Source organism: Ascidiella aspersa, chromosome 4 (assembly GCF_963924565.1).
Source record: "Ascidiella aspersa chromosome 4, kaAscAspe10.2, whole genome shotgun sequence".
Classification (NCBI taxonomy): Eukaryota; Metazoa; Chordata; class Ascidiacea; order Phlebobranchia; family Ascidiidae; genus Ascidiella; species Ascidiella aspersa.
Window position 1 is genome coordinate 16,013,565 of NC_139450.1, and position 15,407 is coordinate 16,028,971.

At 36.4% G+C, this 15,407-nt stretch overlaps 1 protein-coding gene across 1 annotated transcript; it reads right to left on the minus strand.

Moving 5' to 3' along the window:
• Positions 1–2,797: 2,797 nt before the first annotated feature.
• LOC146148192 (SCY1-like protein 2) lies at positions 2,798–15,130 on the minus strand. The gene is made up of 14 exons (XM_083386873.1): positions 14,921–15,130; positions 11,047–11,204; positions 9,588–9,729; positions 9,332–9,478; positions 8,628–8,849; positions 7,576–7,692; positions 7,351–7,476; positions 7,003–7,179; positions 6,645–6,881; positions 6,338–6,506; positions 5,448–5,557; positions 5,081–5,209; positions 4,735–4,944; positions 2,798–4,038 (listed from the first exon to the last, which is right to left on the minus strand). Exons 1-14 carry the CDS (start codon positions 15,104–15,106, stop codon positions 3,481–3,483), a joined length of 2,688 nt encoding a protein of 895 aa, XP_083242999.1. The 5' UTR covers positions 15,107–15,130; the 3' UTR covers positions 2,798–3,480.
• Positions 15,131–15,407: the final 277 nt, after the last annotated feature.

A 15,407-nucleotide genomic window follows, 5' to 3' on the forward strand; every position in this document is an offset into this window, starting at 1 on the left:
GGATTAAGTTGGTTTTGCGCGGTCCGCCCTATAGCTGACATCACCGCGAATATAACGATGACAAAAAAACTAAAAGTCGCTATGTCTTTTATTCTTATCGATGGTGATAAGACAATCGGTGACTCGATGCGGTCACAATTTAATGCAACTGCTTTTAACTGTTTTCTCTTAATCTTCATCATTTTAACTCTACTCCTCTAAACGTTGTCTTCTACACTCGCCTCTACCTCTTCCTTAAACTGTTCCTCCAACTCTTCCACATGCTCTTCATCCACCTTTTTCGTAACGAGTAATCGGTGGTCGGCGTCTTCCACGAAAGGGTTTAAGTAAGAAAACAGTTAAAAGAAGTGGTATTAAATTGTGACCGCATCGAGTAACCGATTGTTTTATCACCATCAATAAGAATAAAAGACATAGCGACTTTTAGTTTTTTTGTCATCGCTATATTCGCGGCGATGTCAGCTATAGGGCGGACCGCGCAAAACCAACTTAAGCCTGATAACAAAAAAGTTTGATTGTTGGCTAACTTGGGTTGCTTTGAGTAATGTGTAAAAATTTCTAATCGATATCTTGTTTACTTCCGGAGATATTACGCCAAGAATTTCGAGCTGCTAATCTCCCTTTGGTGTCATTTTACCGGTTATTTATTTAACGAAAATTCAATTTTAATGCGAACTCCAGGAATAAACTTAAAATTTAAAAAAGAACGTCGTAATAAAACCAAATTCGAAGTAATATGTTTTTGTGTTTAAAGTTCTAAAATACCTATCACTGCAACTGTAGCAGGAGTTTTTAACTTTTTTTCGCTAACCCCTCAAAAGTATTTTGCTTTGCGTATGCCAGTGTTGGCAGAGGCGTAGCGAGGGTATTTTGCGCCCCGGGGCAAACTATAAATTTGGCGCCCCTCTTCCATGTTTAATCACATTTTTTATTGAATTAACATAGCATACCGTTCAGAACAATGTATTTAAAGAAGAAGCGTTTTGGTTATACAAACTACACTTGACTCACTTAGTCACTGTCAAATATGAATGATTTACAACTATAGATTATTTCTCTTGATTTCACAGTCGCAAACTGGTTAATCATGTCATCGAAATCTGTTGTTTCCAATGTTTCTCGTTCAACGCTAAGAATAGCAAGATTACTGAGACGATCCTGTCCCATTGATGCACGCAGATAAGACAACATAAGTTTCAATCTGCTGAACGACCGCTCACAGCTTGCAATTGAAACTGCTATTGTTAAAAGAATTTGTAGCGGAATTCGCAGATTCGGAAATACGTCATCTCCATAAAACCAAGAAACTCCAAAGGAGTTTTTGGTAGCGCTTCAGTTCAGTTACTGAGCAACATTCGGCAATCACCAATTTTAATGAAAATATCGTTGCCATTGATGTTCGTGTCGTAGAAATGTGCAAAATCTGCACAATTTCGACGCATTGCATCCCCATTTGTGTCAGAACAGTCTTTAACGTCAAGCAAATATCCAAATTTATTGTTCAGATCTTTCAGTCGTGAAAAAACGTGTTGTCATCTCATATTGAAGCCGATCAAAAACATTCTTCATAACGCGCACAATTTCTTCTTCTGACAAAGACCACTGCATCTCTTGCCAGTTCTCCAGGCATTTTCTTACGTCGCCTGATTCGTCGGTCCATCTCAATCCCCAGATCGAGTGTTTTGTTTTGGCCTGCAGCTTGGCTTAAATCATCACGAAATGAGTCTTGGCTTTTACAGTAATTTTAATGGTTTAGTTTTGTGTTCATCCTGATTTTCATGATGTCCTATACTTTACATTAAAACTACACGTGTAGGTGACTGAAGACATAGCCTAATTCATGGATTTGCAATCTTTGCTACTAATTTTTAATAGTGTTTCAGTTGTTGGATTATTTAATTGCTACTTTTACGACCGATTAGGGCTATGTTTAGTCGGAACAATTATACGGTAGCCTATAGTTGTGCAATTGGGTTGGGCTCCACTATTACGCCTGTACAAACTCCGTTCTCCCCCCAAAATTAACGATTGAAACTTCAAAAAAGTTCTCGTTTATTTTCTTGTTTTTTTTCCTGTTTTGTTGACAGTTGTATTTAACACAAAGTCTCTGTGAGCACCATCGCATGTTTAACAGAACTTTTTCGCGCTACGTGCGACCAACGAAACACATTTACTCTTTTTTATGTTGTCCAACTAATATGTAATTCCAAAATACCGAATTGCTTTTCGTAGGGGGCGCAAAGCGCAGGACAATTACCAAAGGGGGCGCGGTTTTATAGGCTAAAGGTTAAGAATCACTAAGTTAGACGAAACCAGCTGCACGCAGAATCAGTATCTTGGCTGGTAGCAGCATCAGTCTGGGTGTGGGTGGCGAATCAGATAACGTCTGCCATAGCCGCTGGTGCTATCTTGCTTGTGGTCGGTTTTTTACTTTGTTGTGAAAAATTTGTAAGCCTCATTTTGGCGCCCCTCAAACCTTGGCGCCCGGGGACATATGTACCCCCCGCACCACCCTAGCTACGCCTCTGAGTGTTGGCAAGGAGTTTTATAGATGACGATATAAATTGATTTAACAATACAAATAACCTTTTAAATTCTGCTGTTTTCGGCCAAAAATGTGAAAGCGCAATGAAGTTTCAATATACATTCAGTGCAAAAAGGTTTTATTTTTAATTTAACACTTTAAAAATGATCGATTTTCAAATATGCACTAATATTTCAATTAGGGCTTCATAGACCGCCTAATAGCCCTAAAGCCTAAAGCTAGTCCACGTACCCCAAAGGGATCCACAGACCCCGGATCTATAGGAAGGTCACATAATATAAACACGTGGACGATACCCGATGCCAAGTGTTATGTTCTGGTCCGATACGGGGGTAATATACGTTGCCAAATAATTGTGTATTTTAGTCATGGTGAATAATTCGATGCAGAGTTTTCTACCTTAAAGTATTTGTATCCGATCGAACTGGCATTTGAATGGGTATCGGAATAAAAAACGAATTATCAGACGTGTGTCGCTTTCTCTATACAGCAAGATAAGTTTTAAGCGCATATTGTAAATGTATTGAAAAGAACGTACATGTATTGCACTGAAACATATCGCAATTCCGTTTGCACCGAATTCAAAGTCTGGATATAAAAAAAATTACAAGCATTGCATTTTTAGGAACATTAGGTGTAAATAAACTTTTATTTTAATCAGGGGCGGATCCAGGGTGGCACCAGACCATTGCCTCAAAATTACATTACATTTGCAGAGCGTGTAGATCTATTAAATGACGCGCACGACACGGGATACAACATATAAAATAATTGGTCCTAGCAAAATATTTAAAACTTAGACCGACGCAATTCTTATCTACGCAATAACAAATATTAAATCGGCACCATTGCAAAAAACTGAACTTCCCTTCAGCAACAACATCACTTTAAATAAAACATCTGTTTTAAAAAGATGAAATTCATTTACAAACCAGTCACCCTAAAAAGTCCAAAAGGTCTTGCTTGCTTAAGCTTGCATTTGGGTTATGATTGACGGCGGAAGAATAGGGCGTTGCTGATGGTGTCATCATGCTACCTTGAGGTGACATCATGTTGCCGGTTGGCGTTATCTTAGAACCTTGAGTGCGTCCTTGCATGGGCGGTCGTTGCTGCTGAGAGGGCATGTTCAGCAAACTGTCCAGAGAAGACGTATTATGCTGTGAGGGCATCGATGGCGCAGGCGGCCTCATAAAGGGGTTGCTTTGTATTGGAAACGAAGACGACGTGGACATACTGTTGGGCATAGTTCCATTCATATTATGCGACGTTTGTTGCCAAGCTGGCGACGACGACATGGGACCGAACTGTTGCATTATCGGTGGTTGGGAATTGAAGGGTTGAGCGTTGCTCTGAGCAAACGATTGATTGTTGTGTGAAGCAGCTCGTGGTGTTATCGTCATATGTTGCATTGGCTGGGTTGGACGCACAGACCGTGACGACATTGAACTTAGGTTGCTTTGCATCAACGTCGAGGTCAAATCTTTTGTTTTGTTCTAAAATGAAACACCCATGAATGACACAACACGCTTGCTTTTCACTATAATTGTGCTATTAAGAATTAACATTCAAAAACAATCTATATTTTCGTTTGGTCCATTTATATGTTAAACAACTAGAGTTGGAATTCCGTCACTCTAACTCAGCCTTTCTTAACCTGGGGTAAATTTCCTCGTTTTAGGGGGCAAATGAGCTATGAATCAAAATATCCACATCAGTTGACGGGACAGGAAAATTTTGCCAGATGAAGGTATTCGTATCCTACTTTCCTAGTTCAGATCAACTGCTAATTAAAGCTAGCCTAGTTTGTTAATCGTCGAGTGTCGGTAAGGTTATGCTTCGCTAATTGATACTTTTTTAGTTTATTACAAAATCTCTATCTATTAGTTAGTTAATTTTTATGTGATTTGCTGTTTAAATTCATCAGTTTTTTTTGGAAGTCACAGCATGGATTTAGGCAACGTGTCTGGGAGGGTGTATATTAATATATAGGGTGTATATTATTTTTTGTGCAATTTAGGCCTAGAAAGTTCAGCGATAACGGCAATATTACTGATGTAATTTGTTACCTACGTTTTTTCAATAAATGAGCACTATTTTATATATTGGGGGTAAATCTGATATTTATCTTTGGAAAAGGGTAAAACATACAAAAAACGTTAAAAACAACCCCTGCTCTAACTAAAACAAACCATAGGTTGTTTCGGTGGCGGAGGTTTAGCGATGTTGAGAGGCTGTAATCCCGCCCCTCCTTCCTTCTTCATCCTTCGCTCCTGCTCCTTCATCTGAGCCAGTCTTTGTTTGTCCTCCAGACTTAGTTGATGGTGCTGCACAGACTGTTGCTTGGCAATCGGCTCTGCCGAAGCGTTCGACTGAGTGAAGAAATCGTCAACAGCAATTTTCTGTAAAAAAGCAAGCGATTGTCTCGAACTATTGTATATTACACAGCGTAAGTACATGTAGAGTTGACACTATGAATCTCATATACATTATACAGGGTCGAAAAAAATCTTTTGTCCAAAAATTACTTTTCATTACCGCTTGGTCCGTTTTCGTTGCGGACACATCCCCCTTGGTAAAACTGAGGGCGGCATCCTGCTCGATTTGCATTCGACTAAGTTGCTCAAGTTTAGTCGACTGTTCTTTCTCTACCCTTTGTAACATTTCCTGGGAAATAGTTTGATACGTTGTAACAATCACTTCTCTAAAAATGGGGACATATAACGCAAGTCTGCTCTTTGAATGAAATAGAACCTTTACTTTTACCAAATATTAATGGCATAAATGGAATCGCATATTTCAGACTTAAATATCTGAATTCCGAAATTCTACTTTAAATAACTGTTACCATTTAAAAGACTAACGACGGCAACGCACATTGAAAAACAAAATATGTATGGTATACCTTGATTACGACCATAAAGGAGGAGTATTGCTTCAAGTTTAAATTGTTGTCAATCGAAAGTACAATAAGGAACGGAAGGCATTTTGTTGCCATGACTTCTTTCGTCAAACCTGACAAAAAATGTTTAAAAACCTAAAAATATATAGTTGTGTTCGTGCAATAAGAATGTCGCTTCTGCACCATTGCAATGCACAATAAGTTATGGGTTTGTGAAAAGCAATCTCATTGAACTTGTTTTAAAAAAAAACTTTTATTTGTCGGGTATTTAACAAGTAACAAACTAATTAGTATGGTCGCTTACAAATCAGTAGGGTTGACAATGGCCTTTTGTAACAAAAATTTTAAGCAGCGTTTAATTACTTTTATTTTTTTAGGGGGGAATGAATTATTGTTGCAACGACATTAGGGTTACGTCGAAAGTGACGTGAAAAAAGTTGTGCGCAATTAGGCATCGAAATTGTAAACTCTACCAGGAGTCCTACACCTGTGAACAAAGTCACGAACAACTGTGTCAGATTGTTATGACAAAAAATGGCATCATTTGGTCTAAAAGTTAGCGAATAAAATTCAAAAGGTGACAAAGGGCCTCAAACACAACACAACTGTTAAAAAAATCACCAGAACAAAATTCGCAAATTTCCAAATTAACTACACATGTAGATTTTGTATAGCAAACGTAGGACAGCATGAAATCATACCTGCCAGCGTAAGCGAATAGCATGTCACTAGTAAACTCAATATACAAACAAAACCCCGTGGGCAATAGGGCATACCCCAGGTAAAAAAAACTGCTCTAGGACCTATGTGCAGCTTAAACTTATAGACTTATTTATTCTACTTAGCACTATACACTACACACAAACAAACGTTGCTCATGTTACGACACATACCTAATCTATCTGTCTTTAGTGCAACTTGATAAATTCCAAGCATTGCCATTAAAATTCCTGGTTCCCTGGATTTGATTTTGTGGAGGTAGGGAACTACTTCATCTTGTACAAACCACTTGTCAAAGCTCGGCAAAATTTTGCCAATGCATACTAAGGCATGGATGCGAATCTGGCATGCAAAGCAAATTTACCAGTTATACATTGTTTGACTATGAGAGACAAATAACTATTCATGGTTTTGGAATAAGCAGTGTTAACAATTTACAAACAACTGTGTTCAGAATAAAAAATGACTAATTCAACTCACAGCAGTAGTTCCGCCTTCAAGAAATATTTTTCTTATCCTGGGAAGGATGTTGCTTTTCATCGCTGTCAGATCAAGTCTCTCGGAGAAGGTAGGAATGATACTAAGGCAAAGTTCTTGGATCTGGTTAGAGGGGGCATCAAGAGCAGATCCCAACATTGGAAGAATGTGAGCCTTAACTTTATCTGGGGGAGTTTTTAAAAGCAGGAGCTCCATCTTTTGAAGAAAGATTAGGAGGATCTAAAAAAAGTAAACAAAATACTCATAAACAGCTGTAAACTTAAAAATAAAAAAAAGTTTTTTAAAAATAAAACAGTTTTTATTCAAGGCACATAAAAAAATTAAAGGCTTGGTAAGCAACCTGAATTGGTTGTTGTAGCATAAACACAGGAATGAGATGTGGGAAAATGACGCCAGTAAACTCCTCATTAGTGCAGTCTTCAGCTATTGTAAGAATGTTGGGTAGAACAAATGGAATCATGTCGTGGTTGCTGAATTCAGAGGTTAGACAAGGAAGTACCCTTTGAATGACAACCCTCTGAGTAAATAAAAATTAAAAGTTGTTTTTACAACATATATACATAGGCAACTTCATTTGCTTAATGTTAACAATAATATTACCAGGATCAAATGTGAAAATCCATGGCATGGTCAACAGAAAACGTTTTCCTGTGGTAAAACAGAACAATTCAAATATATGAAAAAATACCTTTGGAAGTTGTGGAAGTACTTTGGGCAGTCCTTTAAAAAATTGTGACTTTTGTAAATTCTCCCGCTGCAAAAGTGTGTCTAAATATTGCAAAGTCATAACACCGACATGCTCAAAAAAGGGTAGCTAAAAATAAATAAAATCCAGTTAAATAAAACTTCTAAACTTCTTTAAAAAGTGTAATTATTAACGCGTTTAATTACAAAAAACTCAACAAAATGCTACCTTGGCCATTTGGTCTGCATCAGGTCGGACATTTGGATCTGGACTTAAAAGCATTTTTTCATGGGATCTGACCTCGGAAGGAATTTTTTCCAATTTTGTGGGGGAAAGGTTTTCTAACTGTAAGTGAAACATAACGATCAGTGATCACTAGGGCCATTTTTATTTTACCCTAAAAAAATTTTTTTTTAACTCTATTTTTATCAAATTTTAACTTTATTTTAACCTAATGAAATTGCTTGTTTGTAGAGGCAACAGTTCTTCCTTGAATTGATGCGAGTTACCCAAACATAATATGTTGTCGATTTCAGACCCAAACAAAATATTTTGTCACAAAGTCAAGTTGTTTTATGGATTATAAAAAGTGCATCGGGTTTTTTGGCGATCGATTTTAGCTTGCTTAGGCTAAAATCCAAATTGTTGATCTTTGAAAAGACCACGTATATCAAGATAAATCGTTTTATAAGAATTATTTAAATACGTAACAATAAATTAAAAAATGGACGATTTGCGATAAAAGTTACTGCTCATCCAAGTGGGCATTGTGACATTTTGCCTGCTTTTATGGGTTAATATGGTTTAATTGTGTCGCAGTTCCTGATTTACAATACTTCCACGACGATATTTACAAAAATTACTCTGAAGAAACAAAAAAACTTTGTCAAAAGCCATAATTTGACAAATTTTGATTTTATTTAAAATTTTTAACTTTATTGTAAATTTTAACTTTATTTTAACCTATAAACTTCTTAGAAACAGTCCCCTAGGTGCTGAAAAAAACTTTATTCTTTGATTCGTGGACAGACGAGGTCCTTCAAAAAATTTAACTTTATTGACTTTTGCGGGCCCTAGTGTTCACCAATGTTATATTTCGAAGAAAAAAATATTCACATTTATTACATAGCAATTGCTCATTAAAACATGCACACACATAGCAAAGTGCTGTCAGTAAACAAACAGTGTAGACTGTAGAGTATCTCAGGATTTTAAGTATATTTTTTCATTTAATTTGAAGATAAACATATATTGTTTCTTGGCAGTGATAAATAACTAACCTGGTCTGCTTGTTTGGGCATCATTCTATAAATGTCCTTGACACCACATTCAAACAATGACCTTCCATTGTAATAAACAGCGTACAGAAGAACGCCAAGGGAATAGAGGTCGCTTGAAGTGCTACATGATTTTCGCACAATATACTCTGGAGCAAGATAGTTGGGATTCGGGAGAGAGGCTTCAGGCAGTGAGGTGTCCCAGTCTTTACAATTGTATGTTGGCTGAAATATTTTGGAGTGTTGAACTTAACAAACATAGCACTGCACAACCAATCAATCATAGACTACCAAATATAGAGCAGCACTTTTCAAATGGTGATCTGCAAAACCATAGGTTTTCACAGAACCCCCAGCAATAAATTTTAAGTCTTTATCAACATTAAATTTAAAAAATAAAAAAAGTGAAAAAAAATAATCATTTGGTGATGTTTATTTAAACTTTTTTATTGTACTTAACTGGTATTTAATATAAAGGTACAAGTGACAAGCTGTAAGCGGTGCAGCACTTTAATCAAGAAGTTAAATCAAGAAGATTTTAAATACAAACACCATTTCTTTAGAATGTCACAGCACATGTGTCTTTAATGTTCTAAGGTGCTTACGATTCAGTAATCCTAATTTTTTTCTCTTGACATGTTTAACTTTTTTATAAGTAAACTACAACACGTTGATACATAGGTTAAAGTGCTAGCAACAAAGCCTACTTCGGCCAGTGTTCCAGAGTTCGAAACACAAAAATCAAATGCGGCTAACTTCCAACTTCCACTCTTGTTAATTATAACACTTTCTGGACACAAGTTACCATGGATCATATGGACACTGCTATGTAGAAATGACAGAGCTTCAGATATCTGAAAAAAACCAAAAAAAAATTTAAACCTTAAAAAATTTGGTTACGTGTTACTGATGTAATCTGTTATCTTTTTGATTTTTTTACAAAAACAATTCTCTAAAACTAACCTGCATAAGGCCATATTTGATTTCAACTTCATGTAGTTTGAATGACATTAATTCTTTTGGTACTTCATAGATATTGTTAATTTTTCCGAGAACATTACCTAAACTTCCAAACACTGCCTCGGTGCAAAAAACAATGCTATCCCTGAATAATAAAATACATACAAACATACTTTGGATAAATATAGTGAAAGAGTATCTGAGATATCACCAAAATGTAAAGTTTGTAAGCTAGTGAAAGAGCATAAGACATTTCACAAAAATGTTAAGTTTTTTGGCAGACTTTTGTAAGTAGCTATAATATTAAATTATTTCCTTAAAATATGTGTTATAACATACTAAATGTAAACCAGAAGGGGAAAATTAAAAAAAAACGCTTCTTGAAACTAAGGGTTAAAACTTAAAGTACAACAATACTAACTTTGAAGTTCAGGAGAAGCAATTACACATAAATAGTTTAAATCTTACAATTGTAAAATATAGTGCTTGTGTACAGATGAACCCTAAACCTAAAACAACTCTGCATTGGTACAAAATATGTCTTGCTTATTTGCAAACTCTTTTCTAAGAACACAATTTCTTTTGGTTTAATTAATGAATAGAGTCGCCGCGAAACAGTTAAGAAACACAGGTTTGGCATTTACTTCAAGGATATGCCTTTATTTTGTAAATTGATTATATATGTGTTTTTAGCTAAACACATGAATAGTGTTCAGAAGCTTGCGTGATACAGGAGTCAAAATTACATCACAGGCTTGTTTTTTTCCAGCAGTCTAATACAGTGCTCTTCAACCTTTTTTGGTTTGATGAACCCTTAAAGTTGTTGTTACTAACACTAACTTATGCACCCTGTTTACCTAAAAGGTAAACTGAGGTAAAAAATGATATGACAAATCATTATGCATATCAATATCATCATATCAATTAAACCGAGCAGAACAGCCGAAGTTTTACACACTGTGAGGGAGAGTTCGATTATGCCTGCAGGCTGCTTGCGAGTAGTATTGCATGTCATAAAACAGCATTTCAAACGTTTTCTCAATCCTGATTGTCAAATATTAATGGTTTATTGATAGTTTGTGACGCACCCTTATATACCTTTTCGTACTGGTGAACCCCATGAATATTTTGGTGCATTCTAGGGTGCACCGTGCACACCGGTTGAAGAGCACTGGTCTAATACATTGATGAAGGTTTTAAAGTCTATAAACCTACTTAAAGGTTAGTATCTAAATCACTATTTCTCAACCAAGGGCCTTGCCCCCTTGGGAAGGGTGTGTTTAGAGTAGTTTTTAGAGGACTACACCGCCGAGAGCGCATGGAAGAGGTCACAAACTGAAGTATATAATGTACAAAAGAGTAGTTTATAAACCTTAATATCGTTTGTATTATTTTATTTTTGCTATCTACCATATTGTTTGGTACTTGCAACAAAGATATTTTATACAAAAGAATAAATCACCTTGATTCTTCCATGGCATGATCAACAGTTAAAATTCTTGGATGTTTTAACTTGGTCATTTGAAGGCAGCCCTTGCGCAAAATTTCCAAAATAAGCTCTCGATCTGATCGATTAAATTCATCCAGTTGTTTTTTTTCCAAAATCCAAATTGATACGTCCTTAATAAAATAAACAATCAAAAACAGGGTTCTGTTTATTGTGTCGTGATCACTGGTACTAGTTCAATCCTAAACCAAAAAAAATCATCTGAACATGTCATTCTATTTATTACAATAATCCTCGACTAGTATTAAAACCTGCTTGATGGCATACTTAAAACATTTATTATTTATATAACAATTTTTTTGTCCAAACCAGTATTAATTAAGTGTGCACTTTTTTGAAAAAATGTCTGACTCAGACAAACCCTCCCTCTTTGATACATGTGATTTCGGACTCAAATTCGGCATAATTTCTGATTAAAGTCAAAAACTAGTACTACTATATATATAAAGCATTATTTCTCAGGACTAGAAATTCAACAAATATATACTTACCAAGCATATAAATAATACTTTTTGGGTTATTATTACAAACGTTTACAGTTATACCAAAAAATAGTTTTTCGTTAATACAAATCCGAACAGACAGGGGAATTTCTCAAAATTACCCGAAATAAACGGCAGAATTGGATTCGAATCCCATCTGGATTCGAATCCAAGGATTCAATATTTTACTTTGAACATTCCTAAAATTTAGTCAACACTTGATTTGAGACAAGCTTACACACAACATAGCAATAAAAGTGTCCGTTTCCAGACTGTTCAGAGCCTTTCACTAAGTTAGTGCTCATAGATGCCAGCTTTTGTTTTTAACAAGGGTGCTCAAAAATCTTATCAACATATAAGTTGTCACTAAATGCCCACATAAGGATGAGTTTATAAGCGGAGTAAGATATTGTATGCTGAGCATTACGGCAGAATGTTGGCGACTAGACAACTATGTCTAACGTGAAGAAATTGGTACAAAAATTATTTTTTGTAACAAAATCTATACAACAAGGTAACAGCTTTCAGACTTGTGTATTGCAGCTTTGTTGGTGCGCATAAACTAATTTATAAGTTAAATAAATTGGGCGCTAGTCTAGCATCCTACAACATTTTCGTCCTGGGGGGTTTATGTTGCTAACAATGTTTGGGTTAGGGTGAGAGTTAGTGTTTGGGCTCGGGTGGGTCAAGTATTATTATATATTAATTCAGCGCTGGTCTAGAATCCTACCACAGCGTTGAAACAATTATTAAATCAACACACAATATTTGGGTTATGGCCAGGGGCGTATCCAGAAATCCAAAAAGGGGGGGTCCCGAATTTTCAACTTCGGGAATTCCCCGTTTTTCCGTCTGACGTAAATGACGTCATAAAATATTGACAGATATGACGTCTAGGGATGTTCAAAGTAGAATCCCAAGGTATTCTAGAATAATAGGTTTCGAATCTAGAATAACGAATCCAGAATAGCGAATCCTACTATATTTTTATTAAATTATTCAACCTCGATTTTGTTTGGGAAAGGGATTAATCTTAATTTACCCTACAGGGCCCACAATCACAGCAATAAATCGCCCAAACAATTTTCTAACATGTGTACATTATAATAAAAAAAAATCTCCCATATGTTTAACATTCTTAACAACTGTCATTTGAAGCAGTGTAAACTGTAATATGTCAACTGTCCAGGTTGTTGCCAACACTTATATTTTTTGCCAATAGTGTTACAATGCAACACTGCACACATAAGTCTTAATCAATTCGGTCCTGTTTTTTCAAGCATTGTTGGGTCTTAGGGCGTATTTTTTACTAACGTGATCTGTTATGCAGTCAAATAATGTACTGCAAAGAATACAAAGTTACTATTGACTTAACGAATTCTGGACAATTACACTGTGCATAACTGCATAACCTCGCTGAATATTGGCCTAAAGTTGACCTTAAGTAACCCTATAGCGCATTTTGTGGACGGCCAGCACGTTTTACAACGTAATGTTACTTTTGCAACTTCACGCATTTAGGGAAATTGCGAACTTCACACCAGACATTACACGTTGATCGCTCGCCCGCTTGATTGACACTTAATTATTAGACGAAGGTCATTAGACGAACGAGACGCGGTAATTGGTCGCCCGAAAAAACGCTGACACTGCACTACCAGGTTACATTTAAAGCAAGCTCTCTAAATTGGTCGCCGCAGCGACAGGCCAACTTACCATAAGCGTTTGTGCAATTAGGCGCAACAATCGGCGGTAAAACATTAAATTATATCGGTTCCAATTACCCAAAATAAATGGCAGAATTGGATTCGATATTCTACTTTGAACATCCCTAATGACGTCATAAAACAGCGATTGTAATGACGTCATAATTAATAAAAAAATCATCAGAAACAGCCAATTAACGTCCAGCAAAAGCAAACTTTTAGACGCAAAACACAACGTCACACGTACATCGTTGACACTCCTGCCAGGCGCCAGCTGCGAAACCGCTTAGTGCACAATCGTTAACTTCAGGAGAAAAACGAAAACAAGTCCGTGAAATATATGTGATCGATTTTGGTAAATCCATTTATGTGACTACGCTAAATTAAAAGCACGTCTTTCGCCACCTGCAATACTAAACGAAGATCGCTTTTCCCCGGTGTTATTTCATTAGCGCAACATCTGCAAAAACGCCACTTCAATAGTTAATCTAGTTCAGTGTTTTTAACCTTTTTCACTGAGTACACACCTGGCGAGCGAAGGAAGCGCGATTTTTTTGGGGGGGGGAAATGGCATTGTTTAAAATTTCTTGCAAGTTTTTATTACATTGCCGAAAATAAAAATAAAAGAAATATTGAAAAATATATGTCCAATATTTTTGAATACGTTTTCCGTTTGGCCGCGAGGCACTTGGCAGCCTTCCACGGCGCAACGGTAGAGAAGCGCTAATCTAGTTCAATAGACAGCATCAAAACGTAAAAACCGGACGTTAAAAGAACATTCGCGCGAAGCGCGAAAATTTTTCGCACTTGCGTAGTTAAAATACTCAAAAAGTATTTAAAATGGACTCGTGTATAGTTTGTTAAAGAGGCAGCGGGCCCGATTAATTACAGCAACTGCTTGATTGACTGTTATTAATTGTCGAACACCAACTTGTTCATCAGCCAACCCGAACGAATAACGAAAGGCGAAAGACAAAAAAATATCCTGCATTTACGGTCGACCAAACAAGAAACGAAAAAAGCGTTTTGCCTTTGATTTTGGTTTCGCATTAGCAAGACGTGTGACCCAATTACACTGAAAAAAACACGCAGCTTCGGACGGTGAGGTAAACCCTGACAAAAACGAACAATAAACGTTAATGTCACTAAAAATTTGCATAGATGTTCCGGAAAAGATGGGCTAATAGTTCCTAGCATAAAATATTTAACTATACAATCATTACGAATTACGATGAATGTATTGTTTATTACAATAAGAAAAGCTTAACCTTTTGGTAAAACTGTAATTTTACTTAAAAACATACTGCGTACAGCGTACCACCCAAAATGACTTTGCATACCACCAGTGGTACACGTACCACAGGTTGAGAACCACTGGGTTAAGGTGCGGGTTAGCGTTTGGGTGTGGATGGGTCAAGTAATAGTATATTTACCATTTAATAATAATACTTGACCCACCCAAACGCTAACCCCATACCCTAACCTGAATGATGTGCGTTATGGTAGGATTCTAGCCCAGCGCCATTTATTCTAACATATTTATATGCCTTTCCTTGCAATTTCAACTTTCACAACTAGTTTCATTACAGTTAAAATAAATGTGGTAGGATTCTAGACAAGCGCCTAAAATGTTTTTCTTACTGCTTTTGTTGATTTCTTTGTTCCACGATAAATCTTCCACAAAAACCTGGGTCCAGCACTTCCAACTTGAATCCCAGTATCATATTCACGCAGTAGAGGATTGCCAGGCAAAGCTGCACTTATACCATCTACTGTACTGGATAAGGTGTTGCGAAGCTTGCTAAATACTCCAGCTGCCACTTCCATTTAGAATGTGTAATTCAGCTAATAAGTGTAAATATCTGACAAAAAAAATATATAGAAAATGTTAGCAATACAAACCCCCGGACAAAAAATGTGGTAGGATTTTTCAAACAATTATAAAATCAACGCACAATATTGAATTAGGGTACAGGTTAGCGTTTGGGTGTGGGACTGTGGGTGCGTCAAGTATTATTGTTTAATAATAATAAATTAAAAGCTGACAAGTATGTCGAGCAAGCTTACAAGTATGTCACGTGGTGGCACGCATGAGTTCAGTCAAAGACATTTTGAAGCGGTTCTCAAC

Excerpts from the sequence above, each read along its gene's own strand:
- LOC146148192 (XM_083386873.1), bottom strand. The coding sequence starts at position 15,106 with ATGGAAGTGGCAGCTGGAGTATTTAGCAAGCTTCGCAACACCTTATCC. Across the intron at positions 7,693-8,627 it reads TGCCCAAACAAGCAGACCAG|TTAGAAAACCTTTCCCCCAC; the intron begins GTTAGTTATTTA and ends TTTCACTTACAG. Across the intron at positions 6,507-6,644 it reads TTGAAGGCGGAACTACTGCT|ATTCGCATCCATGCCTTAGT; the intron begins GTGAGTTGAATT and ends TTTGCATGCCAG.